This window comes from Schistocerca nitens, chromosome 7 (assembly GCF_023898315.1).
Source record: "Schistocerca nitens isolate TAMUIC-IGC-003100 chromosome 7, iqSchNite1.1, whole genome shotgun sequence".
Classification (NCBI taxonomy): domain Eukaryota; kingdom Metazoa; phylum Arthropoda; class Insecta; order Orthoptera; family Acrididae; genus Schistocerca; species Schistocerca nitens.
In genome coordinates this window covers 88,572,643-88,594,014 of record NC_064620.1, presented here as the reverse complement: position 1 = coordinate 88,594,014, position 21,372 = coordinate 88,572,643, and the positions used below count along the sequence as shown (strand labels likewise).

Here is a 21,372-nt window from a genome sequence, read left to right as displayed (position 1 = left end):
AGGGGACAGTGGATGAGTAATGCTTGAGTGATCAACTGTTGTTGATGCAGAACCCACAACAGTGGAACCCCTGCCTCTGTTAGCAGGCTGATCATGGGGCTAGTCTGAAAGGTACCAGCTGCCACTCAAACCCCACAATGATGTATTGGGTTCAGCATCTTTAACATTGAAGGTGATGCCGAACCATATGCAAGACTCCCATAATCTAGACAGGACTGGACCAATGCTGTATAGAGCTGTATCAAGCAGATCAGTCTGCACTCCAGTTGGTGTTGCTGAGGCATCAAGGAGCATCGAGGTGTGGCCAACACGTCTGCTTTATTTGAGGAAGATGGGGAAGCCATGACAACTGAGTATCAAAGACCAGATATGAAAAAAGAGAGGGTCCATCAAATTGAGGTGCTCGCCATCAAGTTACAGATCTGGATGGGGATAGACTGTGCAATGAGGACAGAAATGCGTAATGCAGGTGTTGGCAGCCAAAAAATGGAAAACATGAGTGAGAGCCCAAGATTGCACTCAGTGCATTGCTCCCTGCAGTCTGTACTCAGCAACACTCATCACAGACAAACAAAAATAAATGCTAAAATCATCAGCACACAACGAGATGGATACCGTAGGCCCCACAGCTGCCACCAAGCCACTGACAGCCACTAAAAAAGAGAGGGACACTCAAAACAGAACCCTGCAGGATGCCATTCTCCTGCAGATGGGAGGTACTATGGGAGGCACCAGCCTGTAGGCCTACCTGAAAAGTGCAATAGGAAAGAAAGTTACGGATAAAAATTGGGAGCAGGCCCAGGAGGTACCACTCATGCACAGTGGCAAGGATGTGGTAGTGCCATGTAGAATCAGAAGCTTTATGCAGATCAAAGAAGACTGCTACACGGTGCTGACACCACGCAAAAGCTATTCGGATAGCAAACTAAATTATTTGTAGTAATGTGGCCTCAGTGGCCGAAGCTAAAAGACTCCAATACAGACTTTGACTCACCATAAGTTCAATTAACTTGCAGAGAACATAAATTGACTGGATGATACCTATCCATCTGATGAGGCGGTTTACCCAATTTCAAAACCAGTATAAGGACACTTTCAAACCACTGGGAAGGCAATTCCCCTCATTCCAGGGATGGTTAAAAAGGGCAAGTATATGACATTGGTTTGCTGCCAATAAGCGTTGAAGCATTTGGCTGTGCACCCGATCTGGTCCAGGAGCCACGTTGGGGCAGAGGAGCAAGGGCACTGGTGAATTCCCACTTACTAAAAGGGGCGTTATAAGACTCCAGCAGTGAGGAACGAAAGATAAAGGATTTTTGAGGAGACACAACATGGGTGGATAGTGGATGACACTGGGGCATGGACAAAATGCCAAACAAAATGTCCAGCGATGGAGTCCAGGCTGGTGAGGGAAACACCATTCAGGGAAATTCTTAGGATGCCTTTAGGGGAACGGTGCCCAAAAAGGCAACTGATCTATGCCTATACTTGTGAAGAGGGAGTATGTAGCCGTACGGCAGCGACATACCCTTCCCAACATATCCTTTACTGGTGTTTACGAGGACAACAGGCCCGGGCATGAAGCTGTTGCAAGGCCAGGGTATGTCAGTAGTCTTTAATAGCCACAGCTATTTGAGGGTCCACCAAAGAACTGTCTACCATCAGGGAGAGCCCAAGGAAGAAGGAATCTCTGAAGCAGCTGCCAAAAGAATGACCGAGTGGAGTAGCACAGTGGTTAGCAAACTGGTCTCGCATTTGGGAGGATGACGGTTCAAACCTGAGTCCGGCAATCCTGATTTAGGTTTTCCATTATTTCCCTAATTTGCTTCAGGCAAATATCTGGAATGTGTTTTGGAAGGGCACAGCCACTTTCATTCTCTATCCTTCCGTAGTTCAAGCTTGTTCTCTATCTCTAATGACCTTGTTGTCAAAGGGACGTTAAAACTCTAATCTCTTCCTCCCCCGAAACCGGTTCAAACTCCATATGGACTCATCAAGACCATCATGTGGTGGAGTGGTTGGGATGGCAGCCGAGGAAAAGGCATCCCAATCCCCATTAGTAAAGGCCCATCTGGAAGAGTGTCCCTGTGAATGATGCTGGAGAAAATATAAGACAATCAGAAAATGACCGCTGTTGCACAAATCATCATGAATTACACATTGAACAGAGGGGAGGAATTCAAGGCTACAGGTGGAAACATCAATGGCTGAGAAAGTGCCATGTGCCACACTAGAATATGTGGTGGTTCCAGAGTTGAGGAGATAAGAGTTCAAGCCCTGCCAGCAAGTCTTCAACAGTTCTGCCCTAGTCAGTACCACCCCACAGACAATTATGCATTACCCATTTCTGCCTAGCTTAACATATATGTCACGGAACAGCCTGTCATTGTTTTCTCTTGTTGGCAACAATGCCTGCGTTTGGAGTGGCTATTGTTGTTTGACTTTCAGATAAGGAGGCTTTGTTGTTCATGTTTAGGTAGGTTTCAGTCAGTTGCAAGTATTAAGTGGTCAGTGACTGGTGCTTCAAGTACGGAAGACTTTTTTGAGTGAGATTATGTCTTGGATAAGAAGTAAGTATCATTTTTTTATTGCAAATTATAATACAATTTGTTTAAATTATGGTTGATTATAATGTTAAAAGTACTGAAATTTATGTTAATGGTTATCTACAAAATGAAATTCTTATTTTTGTGGCTCCAAATACAGTTTTAATTTTGTGTTGCATATATGTCACACTAGGCAAAACAGTGAAAATAACAATTCATTCTGTTTAGAGGTCTATCTCTCCATGAGATCCTGGCTATTTTCTTGAAGGGGAGGAAGAAGATGCAACAGACATATTTATTGAACCTCCTGAAGCTAATGTGGATTTGGATGAAGATTCTGGGGAAGAAGATTGGGGAGGAAACGTTGATAATCTTGGACCAAGGCAACTCCAGGCTGGTGCAGAAGTGGTTTCAGCAAGTAAAAACAGGTTAGGTAGTGAACCTGAGATTAATTTCTCTCCTGATGATAAACCAGATGAACAGGAAAAGTCACAGATCTTAAAAACTGTAATCAGAGATTGGAAAAAAGATTATCTGTGTAGTGTTAGTTCTGTATTTCCTGAGAGTGATTATAATAAATACAGAAACTTGTCTCCAGTTCAGTGCTTCGAATTATTTTGGAACGATGAAGTAATTGAATTTCTTCTCACTGAATCGACGAAGTAACTGTTCAGGTCCAAAAATAACATATGAAGAGATAAAAGGTTTTCTAGGAATTCTGATTCTTTCTGGCTATAATCCTTTACCTAGCAGAAGATATTACTGGGATTCTGGATTGGACATGAGAAATGAAATGGTTCACAGCATGATGAGAAGGGACAGGTTTGAAACAATTATGAGATTCATTCATTCATGTGACAACACAAAAATAGATGCTAATGATAGAATGTGGAAACTTCGTCCATTAATAAATATGCGAAGAAAAAAGTTTGCTCTCCACTTTCAGCCTGAGCAAGATTTGTCTTACGATAAGAGCATGACAAAGTATTTTGGCAGACATGGACATAAACTGTTTCTGAAAGGTAAGCCCATTAGATTTAGGTACAAAGCGTGGTGTCTAAACACAACCATGCATTATCTAGTGGACTTTCAAATATACCAAGGAGCTGATCCTCAGAGGAATGAAAAATATGAGAAAGCATTTGGAAAATGTGCTGCTCCTTTGATTCAAATGATCGATTCTCTTCCTGAAAAGAACAAACATCTTCCCTACTGGTTTTATTTTGACGACCTGTTTACATCACAAACATTGTTGATTTACCTGAAGCAACGAGGTTTTGGTGCAACTGGGACTATTCGTGAAAATCGTCTGCCTGAAGAGTGTCATCTCATACCTTCTAACACTATGTCCAAAAGGAATAAGAGAGGAGATTTTGATTACAAGAGCACCACGGAAAGTGGAATAATCGTTGCCAGATGGCTAGATAGTTCTACAGTAACAATTGCTTCCACAAGCCATGGTATCAGTCTAGTCAGCCCCGTTGCCCGATACTCTAGACAAGAGAAGAAAAGAATACTTGTACCTCGACCTAATGTAACTGGAGAATACAACAAAAATATGGGAGGGACTGAATGGATGAAAATGTAGCGTTATATAGACTGAGTGCCAGAGGAAAGAAATGGTGGTGGCCAATTTTTACATGGCTTCTAGATATCTCTATACATAATGGGTGGCTTTTTCATAGGAAGACTGGTATAAATATGCCTCAGCTGCACTTCCGGCACTACATTGTGAAATGTTACCTGACTTTCAATGCTGCAGTACCAAGAGGTCCTGGACGCCCTGCAGGTAATTCAAATCAAGGCAGAGTGCTGCATGATACTAGATATGATGAAACAAATCACCTGGTAGCCATGGTGCCACAGAAAGAAAATATGACGCTATGCGGCGGAAGACTGCAAAGGAACACCAAGAACAATGTGCCACAAATAGGATGTTGGTTTGTGCATAGAATGTTTTGTGCCATATCGCAGAAAGTGAGTACTGTCGCCTGAACTTGATGTAAATCACATACAGTGTATTATTTTACTTGCTGTAATATACCGTATTTACTCGGATCTAAGCCACACTTTTTTTCCGATTTTTGTAATCCAAAAAACCGCCTGCGGCTTAGAATCGAGTGTAAAGCAAGCGGAAGTACTGAAAAATTTTGGTAGGTGCCGCTACAACTATAACTTCTGCTGTCGAATATATGTAGCGCTACACAGGCATGCTTTGTAGGCACAAAGATAAATACTGGTGCCAAAACCTCTGCGTCAGTAAATAAATTAAAAAAAAAAAAAGAGGAAGGTGGAAGACGAGCTTTTTTTCTCTGCCCCGAGTTTCGACCACTGCATTTTCATACATTATCCAACGAAGTAAATACAAATTCTGTATTGTTAATCTTCGAATGTAGCAGAATTTCAATGTACTACGAAAATCCGACTGGCAAGACTGTTTAGGATGTTTGTCAATATGGCCAACTCTATGTTCTGAATTTTTTCCTACCAGTGAGAAGAGATGGTTGCTAATAGGAACCTGATGAAATGTGAATCACATGCAAAAATGGTTCAAATGGCTCTGAGCACTATGGGACTCAACTGCTGTGGTCATAAGTCCCCTAGAACTTAGAACTACTTAAACCTAACTAACCTAAGGACATCACACACATCCATGCCCGAGACAGGATTCGAACCTGCGACCGTAGCGGTCGTGCGGTTCCAGACTGTAGCGCCTTTAACCGCTCGGCCTCTCCGGCCGGCGAATCACATGCAGTATTCTCTTCACCATAAGAATAATACGAATATAAACACTTTGCCATGTATTCTTTCGCGTTTGCTGCTATCTCATTTAAACCCTGTCTGCCTAATAAACTACGAAACTAGAGTGAAACAACAGCAAACGCGGAAGAATATACGTATCGTGTCATGTTTATATTCGTATTATTCTTATGCCTAATGTGATACAGTCAGAAATGAAGCACGACAACTGACTAGATTTTTAAATCTAAGATGACTAATTTCTGTGCAGAATTTGATGCACTAAAGAAGCGGCCGCAAAGATTTTCAAACGGAGAAAAATTTTCGCCGAACTCTCGTTCAGAACATGTTCTATCATACGCAGTCTATTATTTGGTTCTTGTTGATCATTATCAAAGAAAGCAGCAGTGTAAGTAACAACAAATAGCAGTCTCTTGCCATTGTTTCGCTAATGAGACGATTCCTCTCCCCCCCCCCTTTCTTGTTTTTTTTTTCTTTAAAAAAAAAAAAGCGGCGGTAGCGCGCACAAAAGCAACCCGTGCCGCGAGCGGCGACAGACCGTAAACACGCACAATCAGAATGCGACAAACAATGCATGACACAGTACAGTAATGCATTTTCAGTTTAGAGTGAGGTGAACACCTATAACAAAGAAAACGGGACATCAGATCAAAGCAAAATAAGCAATCGATTCAAACCAGACAGAGCACGTGAAAAAGGAAGGGCACTCGTATAAATACGGGCGGAGCGCCTGATGCATAGCAATGGCTACCTGGTAAAGCTTAACTGCTAAGCTTACGACTCTAACCAAACTACTGTCGCTGTATCGTCATTCATTCGACGTAAATTGTGTCTCATATTACAATGGACCAACTTTGTTTCGATTTGGAGGTGCGGCCTAAAACTTTTCTCTCCCCTTGAATTTCGAGTCGCTAATTTCAGGTGCGGCTTAGATTCGGGAAACTTTTTTTTCCCTTTATTTCGAGTCTCATTTTTCAGGTGTGGCTTAGATTCGAGTGCGGCTTAGATTCGAGTAAATACGGTAGTCTGCCTAAAATGTATGTTCTGTCTAGCGTGACATATATGTTACGCCCTTTTTTGTTTCAATTATTATCTTTTGTTTTGATTGTTGTATTACCTTTCTTTGATGACAATAAACACATAAATATCTAATTTGTAGAAATCAGAAGAAAACAATAATTCAGGCAGAAATGGGTTAAAATCCCCAAGGAAAGGAAGGGGGGAGGGACCTGCTAAAGGAGGGCAAGAAGAGCAGGAAGCATAGGAGGCCGATCTGGGGACAGATAAAGATTGCATATCATTATACTTTACAAAGAGTACTCTACGGCATTGGCCCCTTCCCTAGCTTGCATCTATCATAAATCTCTCACTGAACAAAGTCCCGAGCGACTGGGAAAAAGTGCAGGTAACTCCACAATATAAGAAAGGTAAAAGAACGGACCTGCATCATTACAGACCAATATCCATATAACTTCTGTTTGCTGCAGAATCCTTGAGTGCATTATTAGTTCCAATATAATAAACTTTCTTGAGGCTAAGCAGCTTATGTCCATGAATCAGCATGGTTTTAGAAAGCATCACTGGTGCAAAACTCAGCTTGCCCTTTTCTCACATGATATACTGAGAATTGTGGATGAAGGGGAACAGACAGATTCCATATTTCTAGATTTATGGAAAGCACTGACACAATGCCTCATTGCAGACTGTTAACAAAGGTACAAGCATATGGAATAAGTGCACAGTTATGGGAGTGGCTCGAAGACTTCTTAAATAATAGAACCCAGTATGTTGTCCTCGACAACGAGTGTTGTTCAGAGAAAAAGATATCGTCAGGAGTGCCCCAGGGAAGTGTGATAGGATCGCTGTTCTCTATATAAGCAAATGATTTGATGAACAGGGTGGGCAGTAGTCTGCAGTTGTTTGCTGATGATGCCATGGAGTACGGTAAGATGTCGAAGCTGAATGACTGTAGGAAGATACAAGACGAGTTACACAAAATTTCCAGTTGGCATGATGAATGGCAGCTAGCTCTAAATATGGAAAAGTGTAAGTTAATGCGGATGAGTAGGTAAAACAAACCTGTAATGTTCGGATACAGTATTAACAGTGTCCAGCTTGACACAGTCAAGTTGTTTAAATATCTGGGCATAACAGTGCTAAGTGATGTGATGTGGAACGAGTATATGAAAACTGTGGTAGGGAAGGTAAATAAATGGCTACTGGTTTATTGGGAAAATTTTAAGAAAGAGTGGTTCATCTGTAATGGAGCGTGCATACAGGATGCTGGTGCAACCTATTCTGCTGCTCGAGTGTTGGGATTCGTACCAGGCTGGATTAAAGGAAGGCAGCAAAGCAATTCAAAGAAGGGCTGCTAAATTTGTTACCAGTAGTTTCGAGCAAAATGTAAGAGTTATGATGTTTTGGGAATTCAAATGGGAATCCCTGGAGGGAAGGTGCTTTTCGGGAAACATTATTAAGAAAATTTAGAGAACTCGTATGTGAAGCTGATTGCCAAACAATTCTGCTCCCGCCAACATACATCACGGATAAGGACCACGAAGATAAAGATACGAGAAATTAGGGGTCATCGAGAGGCATACAGACAGTCGTTTCTCCCTTTCTCTATTTGCGAGTGGAACAGGAGGGGTACGAGAAATTTGGGGTCATCGAGAGGCATACAGAAAGTCGTTTCTCCCTCGCTCTATTTGCGAGTGGAATAAGAGGGGTACTGACAAGTAGTGGTGCAGGGTACCCTCCACCATGCATCTTATGGTGGCTTGTGGAACATCTATGCAGATGTAGATGTAAATGTAGATTACTGTGGGGTCTAAATAAATCTGAACGGCCACTGCTTCAACTAACAATGTCTGTGTGGACCATCATACAGACACTACCGGAGGCTCACAAATGGGTGACCCGGTTTTTGCAGAAGGCTTGGAAACTTTGAAGAGTCAGCGAATGAGTATCCAAAAAGGATATGCCTGCAATACAACACAAACTACGAAGTTAGAGAGAGAGAGAGAGAGAGAGAGAGAGAGAGAGAGATTGCAGTTCCAGAAGGTGATAAAAGCAACCATTACAGTTCCACTGGAGGAGAAGAGTACAAGAGGCTGCATGGAGGTCGAATGGGCCACTGTCCATCACTGGTAAAGACAGAGGGACATCCCTGAACGTAAGATCAGGCCCTGATTGAGTGGGAGGGGTAGGCACCCCCTGGGATGTCAGGGAGAGAGGAGGGGGCGCTCATCCCGAGACTTATGCGACTTCTTCTGTTTTGGAGGGCAAGAGGAGATGTGGTCAGGAAGAGAGCAATACACAGCAATATCATGATCCGAAAGAGAACTAGCGGCCCCGAGACCCAAAAAGTGTGGGTCCCAAGTCCGATTTGAAGTAACAGGCTTTTTGTCCTCGAGTCGCAGGACGGGGGCTTCCTAGAGGGAGTCCCATCCCCGGCAGGTGCCGGAGAAGAGGGTTTTTTCTTTGGCTGATGAGGAGTAGTAGTTCTGTGAGGGGAAGGAACAGGAACTGCCAGGGAGTAGGGAAGGGTAAAGAACAGAGGTAAGGATGAGGGGGGAGGAGGAGGAGGAGGGGGGCGGAAAGGACATAACAGAGGCAAGAAGGAAGGAGGGGGGGGGGGAGGAGGAGGAGGATGTAACAGAAGCAAAGGTAGATGTTAAAGGTACCGGGTGGGGATGGTTGAATTTCTGTGAGGCCTTAGAGTATGATATACGGTCAAGAGTTCCGAATGCCTGAATCTATCTTTCACTTTCATAGATAGGGCAATCTGGTGAGCAAGGACAATTTGGGGTGGAACAGTTCATGCACTTTGGTGGTGGGGTGCAAGGACACCTCATGTCGAGGGAGCAGCTATGGTCGCTGCAAGTATGATTTGTTTCATATCACAAAGACATGAGAGCAAAACGAAGACACCAGAAATGATGTATGGGAGGTGGGATATAGGGCTTCACATCACAACAGTAAATCATAACTGTCTTTTTCTGCAAGGGTATCCCCTTCAAAAGTCAGGATGACAGTGCTGATATCACCACGATTGCCCTTAGAATCTATCTGGACTTGCCGCATAAAATGAATGCCGTGCCACGCCAGATTAGTCCTGAGTTCCTCATCAGATTGAAGGATGAACTTACCTTGACCTACAAAAAAAGAGTGGTGATTTCTTCCTGTCCTTGAACAAACAAAGTAATGGAAAAAGGGTTTCACCCCAAGCTGGTGGGCCTGTCCTCCTGCAAGTGGTGGCCAGTTAGGGGATGGCTGAGGTAAGAACAGACAGAGAACCGTTCCTGTGTGAAGAAATGACTGCGGAAGAGTGGCCAGAAATATGGAGCTTAGTAAGCTTCATGTGCAGAGCGTCTGCCCTTGTATCACCCACTCCGATCAGGGGCGCACCCTGTGGGTGCCAACCAGCTGTGGAAGATCTGCCTGGCATGGCAGTCATTGCCAGGAATTCTGATGCCCCAAAAATATGAGCAATTGCTCCTAGGCACACACGAGGAGGTGACACTCCTGTATTGACAGGGGTGAAGCCAGTTGGGTACACAACAACCCCACCACATGGATTGGCTCCACGTGCTGGTCATCGAGTGGGGGAGGGTCCTATGGAGGGGGGAGGATGGGGGGGCCTACAAGTACCCATGCTGTAGATGGTGGGGAGGGAGTTTTTCCTCAAATGGCTCACACTACAGAAACAGAATTCAGAAAGTGAGTTCAAACCCTAAGGAGAGCATAAACACAAGACTGGAAAGGAATAGCGGTACTGAGGGAATAGCCAGGTCATCATAAACAGAAATGTTGAGGGAGAAAGAGAGGGGGGGGGGGGGGGCAGGAGAGGGAGGAGCTAGGATGGGAAGGAGTGGATATGAGGAAGGGAATGCAGCTTGGGAGACAAGAAAGGCTGCAATAGCTTGGGCACTGTACGCGCCACATACGTACTCAGAGAAGAGCTGTGGACCCCCCTGCAGGATGTGGGTACAGGACAGGAATCAAACTCAGCACTATAACATTTTACCACTTGGTCATTGCAAAAATGTCAGACTGCTCAGTTGTCCTCACTGTTCTTCCATACATGCTAGACATAGTTGCCCACATTACAATCACACCTGTCAACAATGTTTTCACCAGTCTCATATAGCAAAAGTTTGTCAGGGCCAGCTGTGCCATCGGCAGCCGAAGGTACTGATGCAAATAAGCAAATTATGATAAGGTAAGGAACGAGGAGGTTCTGTGCAGAATCAGAGAGGAAAGGAATATGTGGAAACCACTGACAAGGAGAAGGGACAGAATGATATGATGTTTGTTAAGACAACAGGGAAGGACTTCCATGGTATTAAAGGGAGTTGTAGAGGGCAAAAACGGCAGAGGAAGACAGAGATTGGAATACATCCAGCAAATCACTGAGGAAGGAGGGGGGGGGGGGTGAAGGACCTGAATCAATCAATATAACAGGTTACTTTTTGGTATTGCTAGTGCAAAAGCAATTTTTCAGAAATTCCACAACGTATCAATTATCTGTATGACATAGTGGTCATAGGACGGACTCAGGAGGAGCATATGTTGAATCTTTGATGAGTATTTTCTGTCCTTATGCAAGCCACGTTAAAGTGTAACTTGCTCCTTCTCTCTGAGCCTTCGGTTATGTATAAAGGATAGATCCTTGAGTGGAACAGTCTTAAACTGATGTCAGATTATGTGGCAGTCATTTCTCATATTACTTCATCAGAGAGCATAAAGGATGTGCAGATTTAAGGCAAACGTTATATATTAGGCCCCATTTGGCCTCCAAACGGAATATGTTGAATTTACTGCGGAGAAAGGGGTCCTTTTCCAATGGTCCTTGGACTGTCACCAACCATTTTTTAAGGTGAAGCAATGTCACCAAAGTGATTTTACCCGACTCTCTGTCAGTCTTATTTATCTCTTGTGTTGACCATGTTCATTTCCCCATATAGCATCATGCCTATTCTATGGCATAAGCATCTGAATGGATCAGAACAGCCTACTGCATTCTCCTCTAAGATGCTGATTGCAGGATAAGAAAATTATTTCAACATTGAGGAGGAGGCATTGGCAATTACATTTGGTATCAAGAAACTCTGCATTTTCCTGTATGGTAACCAATTTCACCTAGTTACAGATGTTGTCTGAAAAGACATCTCAGAGTTTACAACCCTGGGCTCTTTTCGTATCTAATTGCCACTGTTCCATTCATTATCATACATCTGCCCATCACATGAAGGCAGGTGTGCAGCCATAGTTCTCTATGGGTCCTGATGAGGCATTTCATAAACAAGAGACTGTTTGCTTTCACAATGATTCACTATTGGGACAGTCAGTGGAAGAATTTCCCACCACTTCCAGGGATGTCGCAGCAGTCATACATAAGGACCTACTCTTGTCACAGGTGCGTCAATTCGTACAAACTGGCTGGCAATAGGTCCTTTCTTTGGCAGCCTCATAGAACTTCATTGTTTCTTTTCACAATGCCATATCTTTCATCTTTTCAGAGGTGTCCTATTACTGAATCAAGATGCCATGGCAAATGATAATTCCAGAGATTTGCGCTGCTGTATACTGCGACTCCTGCATCAGTCCCATGGGGGCATTTCCAGACTGAAGAATCTGGCTCAGTAAGGTGTATTTGCCACATGTTGGGGAGAATTTTGCACATGTGGCTCAACATTGCCCAGTTTGTCAGACACAGCAATGTTCGAAACAATACCAAGCTTGAGTTGTTCCTTCCTTCTGTGGGGTTGGAAGCATGCAGATTCTGTGGGTCCACTCCATGGTCATATGGAAGATTTTAGTAGATATTTATTCTCACTTCCCACACATCATCAGTTTGCACCTGACCACAATGGAGGACATCACTAAGGACCTCACCATAGTTTTTTCTACTGAAGAAGCTCCACAAGCTCTTGTCACTGATAATAGACCGCAGTTTGCACCTGCTGCTTTTCAGTGGTTTTGCATCTGAAATGGAATCAAGCGTATTATGGCACTTTCATTTCACCATACTTCTATTGACATGGCAAAAATGTTTGTGCAGACATGCATCCACACATACCAATTCTGCACTGCTTTCATTTTCATCCTCTCAGCGGGAGACACTGATCCACAATTGGAGCTCAGTGGAACTCTTGCACAGACCCGTGTTGTTATATCTGTTGTAGCCTCTGTTGCTACAAAAAACAGCAGCCCACTAGTCAAGCTGGGCATCTACACCCACGCCACACTGGGCATATGCCTGGATGGATAAGTGACTCCATCAATGCCCAGCAAAGACACAAGCTGATCCTAAAGGCCACACTTCAAGGCATTCTTCACCAGCATCGGAACCAGCTCTGTTTGTGTCATTCAGTGAAAACTCCCAGATGTGCTGCACCAGTATGGGCAACCTGCCACATCCAGCCCAAGAACCAACGGCAGAAGAGGGATATGGGTTCAGGATGACATCCAAAGTTGTAGTAGGCATTTGCCATTCACAGTTCTCCACCTTCATCGATCACCCCTATGGATTTGGACCCAGATGACAGATGAGACACATGAGCACCCCCCCCCCCCCCCCCCGCAGCCCATGCTGGGTCTGACCCACAGCCTTCTCCGAAACCAGCAGCAAGCTGTGAGTCTGAACCACTGTTACCTTCAACATTTCCAGTGCTAGACCCAGGAGCAGCTCCTCTACCCCTGCCTCCCCTGAATACGCCAGGACGGTTCCAGACCTCTGGGACGATTCAAAAGGGGGAGAGATCCTGAAATTCTGCTGGATGTATTAATGGATCAATTTATATAATTATACATCTCCCGGTGTGGCGCAGAAGGATACACCTACTGCCGTCAGGACACATGGCGAAACACCTGCAGCAAATTTAAGGGCTGCCATGGGTCACCTGTTGCAACCAGCCAATGTTTACAGCAAGATCTCTGGTGTACCTACTGGTAATGACCCTACCATAGGTGGTTTTTCCTGGGCTGTGACCTGGACTTTGTTGTTACCTAGCATCAATGTTTGGTTAACAGACTAGCCTGTCTGCCTAATGCAGTACTGTCTTGGTTCATCATTCAAACCTCAGTTGTGTTTTCGCTGAAATGGTTCAAATGGCTCTGAGCACTATGGGACTTAACATCTGTGGTCATCAGTCCCCTAGAACTTAGAACTACTTAAACCTAACTAACCTAAGGACATCACACACATCCATGCCCGATGCAGGATTCGAACCTGCGACCGTAGCAGTCGCGCGGTTCCGGACTGAGCGCCTTAACCGCGAGACCACCGCGGCCGGCTGTTTTCGCTGAATAAACTTATGGTCTACGAGTGCGCAGTTCATATTAAAGTGCCTCCCAGAGGAATCTATAAACAGTTCCCACTTGCACTAATGCACGAGTTATTCAAGAAACATCCCAATTACTGTAATCAACCATTTACCAATAGTGGATCAATGCACGGAACACAATAACACATAACAGAAAACAGCATTCACTTTAGCTTTGGAGCATTAGCTTTTATCCAGAAACTGCTGGTTGTGTGTGTGTGAATTTTTGTGTACCATTATTGGAAAAAGAGCAACTGCTCAAAAGATAGTATGAAGGCTATTTTCTGTTAAGTATTACTGTGCTACACTTGTTGATCTGCTACAGGTGAATGGCTGCCTTTCCCTTATTTTATTTAATGCTCCTTTCAGGAATTTCCATTACAGATACCCAGATTACTGTGTTGATCACCTCCAGAAGTTTTTCATTTTGAGTATTTCCAGAAGAGTCAGGAACTACTACTTTATACGATTTAATTGTGAATACTCTGTGCTTAATATAATCTCTGTTGCAAACTTACAACAGTAAGCATTTATGGAAAATGTTGGAAGACATTGAAACCATGGTGTTGGATGACTCTGACTCATGGCAAAATGTGGAGGTTGGAGGCTTGACAGCTTTTAAAGCTGCATAGTTAACCTTATGTGGTAGATAGACACAATGTAGGTGCAGGCACAAATGTTTTACAGTTCTTCGTTCAGCACTTATTGCTGAAAAGGGGACTCCGCAGCAGATAACCCCTACGTATTCTCTTGTTGACCCCAACGACATCATCAATAATGATTTTGGGCATGGTATCATTTAAATTGGATCATAATCAATGGAACTGTGTTGCCTGGTTTGCTGAATCACATTTCTCACTATGCTATAATGCTACCAACTCTCTCACTTGCTTTGACAGATTTGGGTCTGTAGTTCGTATGATAATCTGTTATAATTTCCAGTTCTTGGATAGAATGTCAAACTTGACCATATTTCCTCCGATGAAATCAAAACAATGGACTACACTGTGGTTAGTATTGACCTGGCAGCTAGTATTTTTAGGGTCCCATACCTGAATCAGTAAAAACAGATAGCCTCACTGTGATATAGATGCTTATGTTACAAATTTCAATACTTGCAAACTCACTCATCAAAATCTGTAGATGAACTATCTATATACATAATTAAGTTTGTACAGATCCCTCAGAGTGAAAGTCCTTGTCGGATTTGTCCGTTTTTTTTTAAATTGGCTGCACAATAACCACTTTTTCACTGTACATGTAAACTATGATTGTCACAAAAACCCACCAGCATCCATTCTATAAGCAAAGAACAGAAAGATTACCTCCATGCCAACCAGCATGGATTCTGTAAACAATGGTCTGTGAAACCAACTCATACTTTTCTCATGACACCCTTAAAGAAATGGCTTGAGGCAATCAAATGAATGTGTTATTAAACTTCCTGGCAGATTAAAACCGTGTGTCGGATCGAAACTTGAACTTGGGGCCTTTGCCTTTCACGGGCAAGTGCTCTACTGACTGAGCTATCCAAGCACGGCTCACGACTTGTCCTCACAGCTCTTCCTCCAACAGGAAGTTTCACATCAGTGCACACACTGCTGCAGAGTGAAAATTTTATTCTGGCATGTTTTATTATTTTAGGCTTACTTCTATATAACATTTGATTTAGTACCATGCCAATGTTTGTTATCAAAAGTACATTCAAACGGGATATCAAGCATAGATGCCCACATTTGCCGAGAGACAAGATTTCAGAACTGGCAATTTTTGACATGCTGTAATTGATCCTAATAGTTTGAAAATGTGTTGTGTCCCAAGAATTAAATTTGACAAGAAGTACATAAAACTTACTGTATCTCAAAAGATAGTTATATATTTAGTAGTTTTAAGATGGATTACTTTAGTAAAAGAACAGTACATATATTTCAATAGTATGTGCGAAATACATTATTTAATGTTATAAACCTTTTTTATTCAAGAATCTGAAACTATGTCCTCAAATGACTGAATCCAGAATATCCAAAGTGTTATGAAAGGAAGCTAAAAAACAGCCACAAAAAATTTATCCATACTCCAATAGTGTTAGTTGGAAACTGAAAATTAAAAATCTGAAATAGGGGGAAAAAAAAATGTGAACATGATGAGAAAATCCTCTGGATATCAACAAAAAAAGTGACATTAATATCCATTACAAAGGAGAAACAGGAGATGGAAGACTTATTCAACCTTAATGCCATCTATAACACTTCATTTGCTTATAGAACTTTATATCTGTTCACATTAATAAATTTATTGCATTACTTTCATGACTTTTGTCCATTAGCGTCAACCAGCATTAACTGCAGTTGAACAAAATGTATTGTGATATCTACAAAGGTTTTGGGTTGGTTACATAAAGTATAGTACAGGGTCAATTTCCAACCAGGTGAGAAACCTTCCAAAACCATCTTCAAACTGGGCAGCAGAACCACCTTTTAACAGCATATGACAGCACCTTGTTGTCTGAGTTTGTCACATTACTGTGCAGCATGCCTACAGCAATGCAGAATTCGTGGCTTAGTGACTGCATGTGGCACCATGTTGCACCCAGGGACTTTGAGACGGTTCTCTTGCAGAAGAGCGCATTTTTTTTTTTTTTTTTTTTTAAACCCTTATAGTTTCAAACTTTTTGACCCCTCTTCTAATGCAGAAAATGTATTTGGCATTAACTATGGATGTACAGAACTACAATATAGCAAGGCTGTATTTTTCCACATGTACTATAAAAAGTCTGTAATGTAAGACAGAAAGCAGAATCAGCAGTTCATCTTGGTTTTTCTTTTCCCATACACAAATCGTAAATTACTGGTGTGATTTCATTGTGCGCCATAGGGAGGGAGTGTCCTTAGGGGATGGATGACTAGTACATATACTGCCGTCATATTTATGTGTAGGGAATAGATGACAGAATATGTGCACCACCATGTTAAACTGGCTTCTTTTTGGAACTCAGTAAGGGGTGAACAAGGAAGTTACAGAAGAAGATTGAAGATGTTATTTCAGCACAATTCTGTAAAGCTTTGTATCCACCTTTATCGTAGATCAGCATCAAAAACACACCACAGACGGAAATACGGAAGCGTCCGATCCCGCCCGTCTGCTTTGACCCATGACGTCACAAATATGGCGGAAACAAAAAAAAAAAAAAAAAAAAAACACACACACACACACACACACACACACACACACACACACACACACACACACACACACTTTCCACAAGAAGCCTAATGACACTAACGGGACAAGCGCGGGAAATGGGGTGTTTTGGGTGACGGGCAAACTAAATATAAACAAATTTAGACGCCTTACGTAGCTACAACGTGTAAGTGAAGACAGCCATACATGAATACCCACCAACCTCCCCAGGGGTCATAACCCCTGCAACCCATAGAAGATAAAGATGCTTCAGTAGCTGATTAGTGTTTTTTGTCTTTAAAAAAAAAAAAATCTCACGGGATAGAACAAACAGATCAGAGAGATAAATATAATAAACTAAAACAGAAATTGGAGGAAACAGATAATTAAAATAAGTAATAAGTTTTTTTAAATTAAAAAAAAAAAAATCTCACGAGATAGAACGAACAGATCAGAAAAGTAAATAAAATACGATAAAACAGAACTGGAAACTGCCACACTCAAACCAAACTCCGCACCGTCATGACGTCACACACGACAACACCCTTACGTCACGGGTCAAAGCCGATGCGTGGGATTGGACGCTTCTGTCGACCCCCACAGACTCAGCATATTTTCTACAAACAGGATGACAACTAAGAAAACAAATGATATATCAGGTGTACACAATAAACTTACCACAGTGGTGAAGAAGTTGAGACTAAGAATTCTATATAGCATAGTTACAGTCTGTTAAGTTGGGAAAAATACCTCAAATTAGGCTACAAAAGCCACCTAAGCTACAGTGCATCCTTTGCAAGCTTCTTTCTCAATTATTTTTTAAGAGCAAAAGGAGAGATATGGATCTACAATAGCAGGTCTGTTGCTTATCTTCGGTTTTGTTTACTAACATTACTACTGCACCCTTCAATCTTTCAGGAAATATAGTGTGACTCACTGACTGCCTCCAAAGGAAACTCAAGGATGGGACTACCAAATCAGAACAAGATTTTAGTGCCTGGACTGAGATACCATCATAGTCCTAAGAGTTAGTAGTAGTATAATTTTTGTGATCACTCTAACACAACTATGATAGACCTATGGAAATCAATAATGATAACAACGAACCTACAATCAATGAAGCAACACAAAATCAATATGTGAATAACATTTCTTTTAACAAAACAAAAGCTGACATCAGTAATGATAAAAATGCGAGTCTTTCAGAAGAGAAGAATGTTGTGATAAGGCATTTTTATTCCAGGGATCAACCAATGTCCCACCAAAATAGACACTGAAATTAAAACTCAGGGTCACAGATTATCATACAGTGTTAATGTGCTGTGTTTAAGAATGAAAGTAGACCTTCTGTCATTTTTTTGTGGAAGAATCAAGACCTGATGCTTTATGTAAGCTACCTGTGAGCACAATTTGACTGGGGCAGAAGGTGAGCAGTAACTTGTAACAGCATATTATGCACTATTTCATTGCCGTAGTAATTATTGCCAGCTATTATGAAAACACTGTTCTGGTTGCATGAATGTGTTAATGCTTATATAATATCTTAGGCTCACCACATCACATGAAAGATTGGAGCACTGTAAACCTTTATTCATCTGGTTACAACTCATGACCGTCTTCAGTCAGTATTTGTTTTTATGTCTCATCAGTGTAAAAGGAAACAGAAGACGATGCGGCCATTAACATACAGGGTGCATCAAAAAGAATCCTCCGATTTGGCACATCTATATTTCTCAAACTAATAAACATATACAATGAATTTTGTTTTTTGATGAATGGGAAACTCAAAAAGTTTTTTTTTTTTTTTGTACCTTTTCATAGGTGTTCAATAGGGCCCCCCTTGAGATGCACAGCATATGTCAATGTGGCATTCAAATTGTTTCGACATTGCAGCGAGCATGTCTTGAAGTACAGCTTTCACAGCTGCTGTTATGTGACGTCTCAGTTCATTCACTGTTGTTGGTAACAGTGGCACATAAACGGAATCTTTTATAAACCCCTACAAGAAATAATCACATACAGTCAGGTCCAGTGACCTTGGACACCAGTAATGTAAGGCTGAATCAGTTGGTCCAGTGCAACCGATCCATTGTTTGGTAATCGTTTGATTTAAAAATTCCCGGTGTCCCAACAGTGGAAAAAGTAATTTCTCAAGCATATCAAGGTACGTGCTTCCTGTGACAATGTTCTCGGCAAAGAAAAATGGACCATACACCTTTCCCATGAAACTGCACAAAAAACATTAAATTTTGGAGAGTCAAAACAGGAACCATGTGAAATTCAAGAGTTTGTTCTTTCCAACAGTATATTGTTCACACACATATCTCAAACAACATAATAGTTATGATTTTTTTTAAAATCTGATGATTCTTTTTTATACACCTTGTATAATGACGACACCCACAACAAGAGGAACGCTAAATACCAAGCTATCACCAGTGTGGAAGACAAGATAGTTCCATTGATTGCTCTAAAAATTATCAACAGACAGTCATTTTTCTCTCATTCTATTTGCGAGTGGAATGGGAAAAAAAAAATGACTAGTGACGGTACAGGGCACCCTCCATCATGTACCATACGGTGGTTTGTGGATTATCTATATAGATGTGTTCTTGTTAAATTGTTCATGTGTAAAAATGCAGAAGTGCCTGCTGAAATGCATTATCATAACCTTATTTTTCTTAAAGTAATAGGATGTGTCTCTGGTACAAAAATTTTTGATTTGGAACTATCCATTACGAGACGAATAAACTGCAGTCTACATTCTAGATGTATCAACACACTGCCTCAAGAATTCAAGAATTGCAATGTCTATGACTAGCGTTATTCAAAAGGAAAATTGTAATGGGTTTGAAACAGCACTCGTTACACTCCAGTGGAGAATTTTTCAACAGTGATCAAACTGATTGGACAAAATAATAATTTTCATCTATTATATGTATGTTATGATTGTAAACAATTTTCTTAACATGTTATACAAAAAATTGTTGACAGGGCAAATTTATATAGCCTACGGAATTCTGATGCAGGCTGTCCAGTCATAACTGGTAAATGAGGCATATCTAACTATAAGGTTTGGCAAAATTGGTGTCTGTTGGCGAAGTTTGCTTTGTCTATGTAAGTAACTCTAGTGGATCTGCTTACAATGGACAGTTGACCCCCCCCCCCCCCCCCCACACACACACACACACTACTCCAAAATGTTTCCAGGTATTATAAGCAAAAATACAGAATCTTGTGACTACAATAATGATGAGTCACAATTAGAATCAAATAATTTGCAGGGATATGAAATGGTATGTTCACACTGGCCCAATCGCAGGTAAAGCAAATGAGGCTATGAATTGTGATGAAAATCTAAATTGGCAGACGCTTGTACATCGGCAACTACCCAGCTAAAATCTGCTCACAAAAAAACTTTCAAGAACTGTTACGAAACGAGGACTCTACGTACAATGGCTAACGGGAAGTACCACCCACTGGCATTACAGTGGGCTGCCAAGTGTGGAAATAGATATAGATTTTGCCGTGTTAACAGTCCTGTTGTTGGATGTAGCATCTATCACACTGAGTACAGTACAATGTCATAAACTACTTCTGTGGTGAATTTACGGCGGCATTTGAGCTGTATAGTTACCTTGTTTAGGAGTTGGCAATCGAGTTTTTGGAGTTTCTCTTGGCACTCCACGCTCAACATTTCTGAGAAAATCTTTCAATAGAAATAAACGAGCTAGTTTTTTTTATTTAATCATTTATTTATCACAAAATGTTAGTTCGAAACATACTCATAGTTCCAATCCATCGTAAACACTAACTAGTAACTACTAACTAGTAAAGTGTAAACTACGCTTCTCAAAGATAATATTATTGCAAAGTCTACAGACACTTTCCTGTCGATTCAAACACCCAAATTTACTCCAAACTTCTTTAGTTATTCGAGTGAATACTAGATACGAGCGTTCAGGAGAAACCTTCTACACAATAAAAATAAAAAAATAATGTTACAAAATTAGAAAACGAAAAGAAAGGTGATAAGTCCTATAATGATAGGAACTTCATACTAAAAACAATATTGTAAAATTTGATCAATTACTGGCTGTGTGCACTTTACGTTGAATAGCAATATTACGACTCCCTTTCAGTGCTAGATAACTATAGAATCGTGATTCAGCATCAGAGAGTAAGCAAAACACATTTTGCAATCACAAAAATTTTTCCATAGATAACGATAGAAATCGGTAGTCATGTGTTTTCTACCCGGCTGAAAAGAATTAAAATGAGTAGTACGAGGAATGTTGTTTTGAAATTATACAAAACAATGTTGAGGGAAGCTGAGAAGTTTCCATCATATAATTACAGGTGCACTATGCAGACAATGGTGTTTGAAGACGAATCAAGTTTTGCATTAGAAAATCTCTTAAGGTTAAGGTAGGTACATGATTTTCTTATCGCTAAGTGTACCCGTCTTTACAATTGTTTCAGGACCTATGCCCTGAGAAGGATAAGAGCGTCGTTTCGGGAGAATAAAAGTCAAACAAATCAAGCAGAAATAGATAAGG

General features: G+C 41.5%; 1 protein-coding gene across 2 annotated transcripts in view; it reads right to left on the bottom strand.

Annotated features, from left to right (window-relative positions):
* The window catches only part of LOC126194846 (COMM domain-containing protein 8-like), an 86,917-nt gene extending 65,915 nt beyond the window's left edge, over positions 1-21,002 (bottom strand). The window contains exon 1 of one of the 2 annotated variants that reach the window (XM_049933187.1): positions 20,907-21,002. Coding sequence is in view for 1 of the 2 variants with exons in the window: in XM_049933186.1 (XP_049789143.1) it covers positions 20,451-20,510 (60 nt within the window). In the remaining variant the exon portion in view is untranslated. Of the gene's footprint in view, positions 1-20,450; positions 20,677-20,906 lie in introns of those variants that run through there. The other variant, XM_049933186.1, reaches the window with a different exon arrangement.
* Positions 21,003-21,372: the final 370 nt, after the last annotated feature.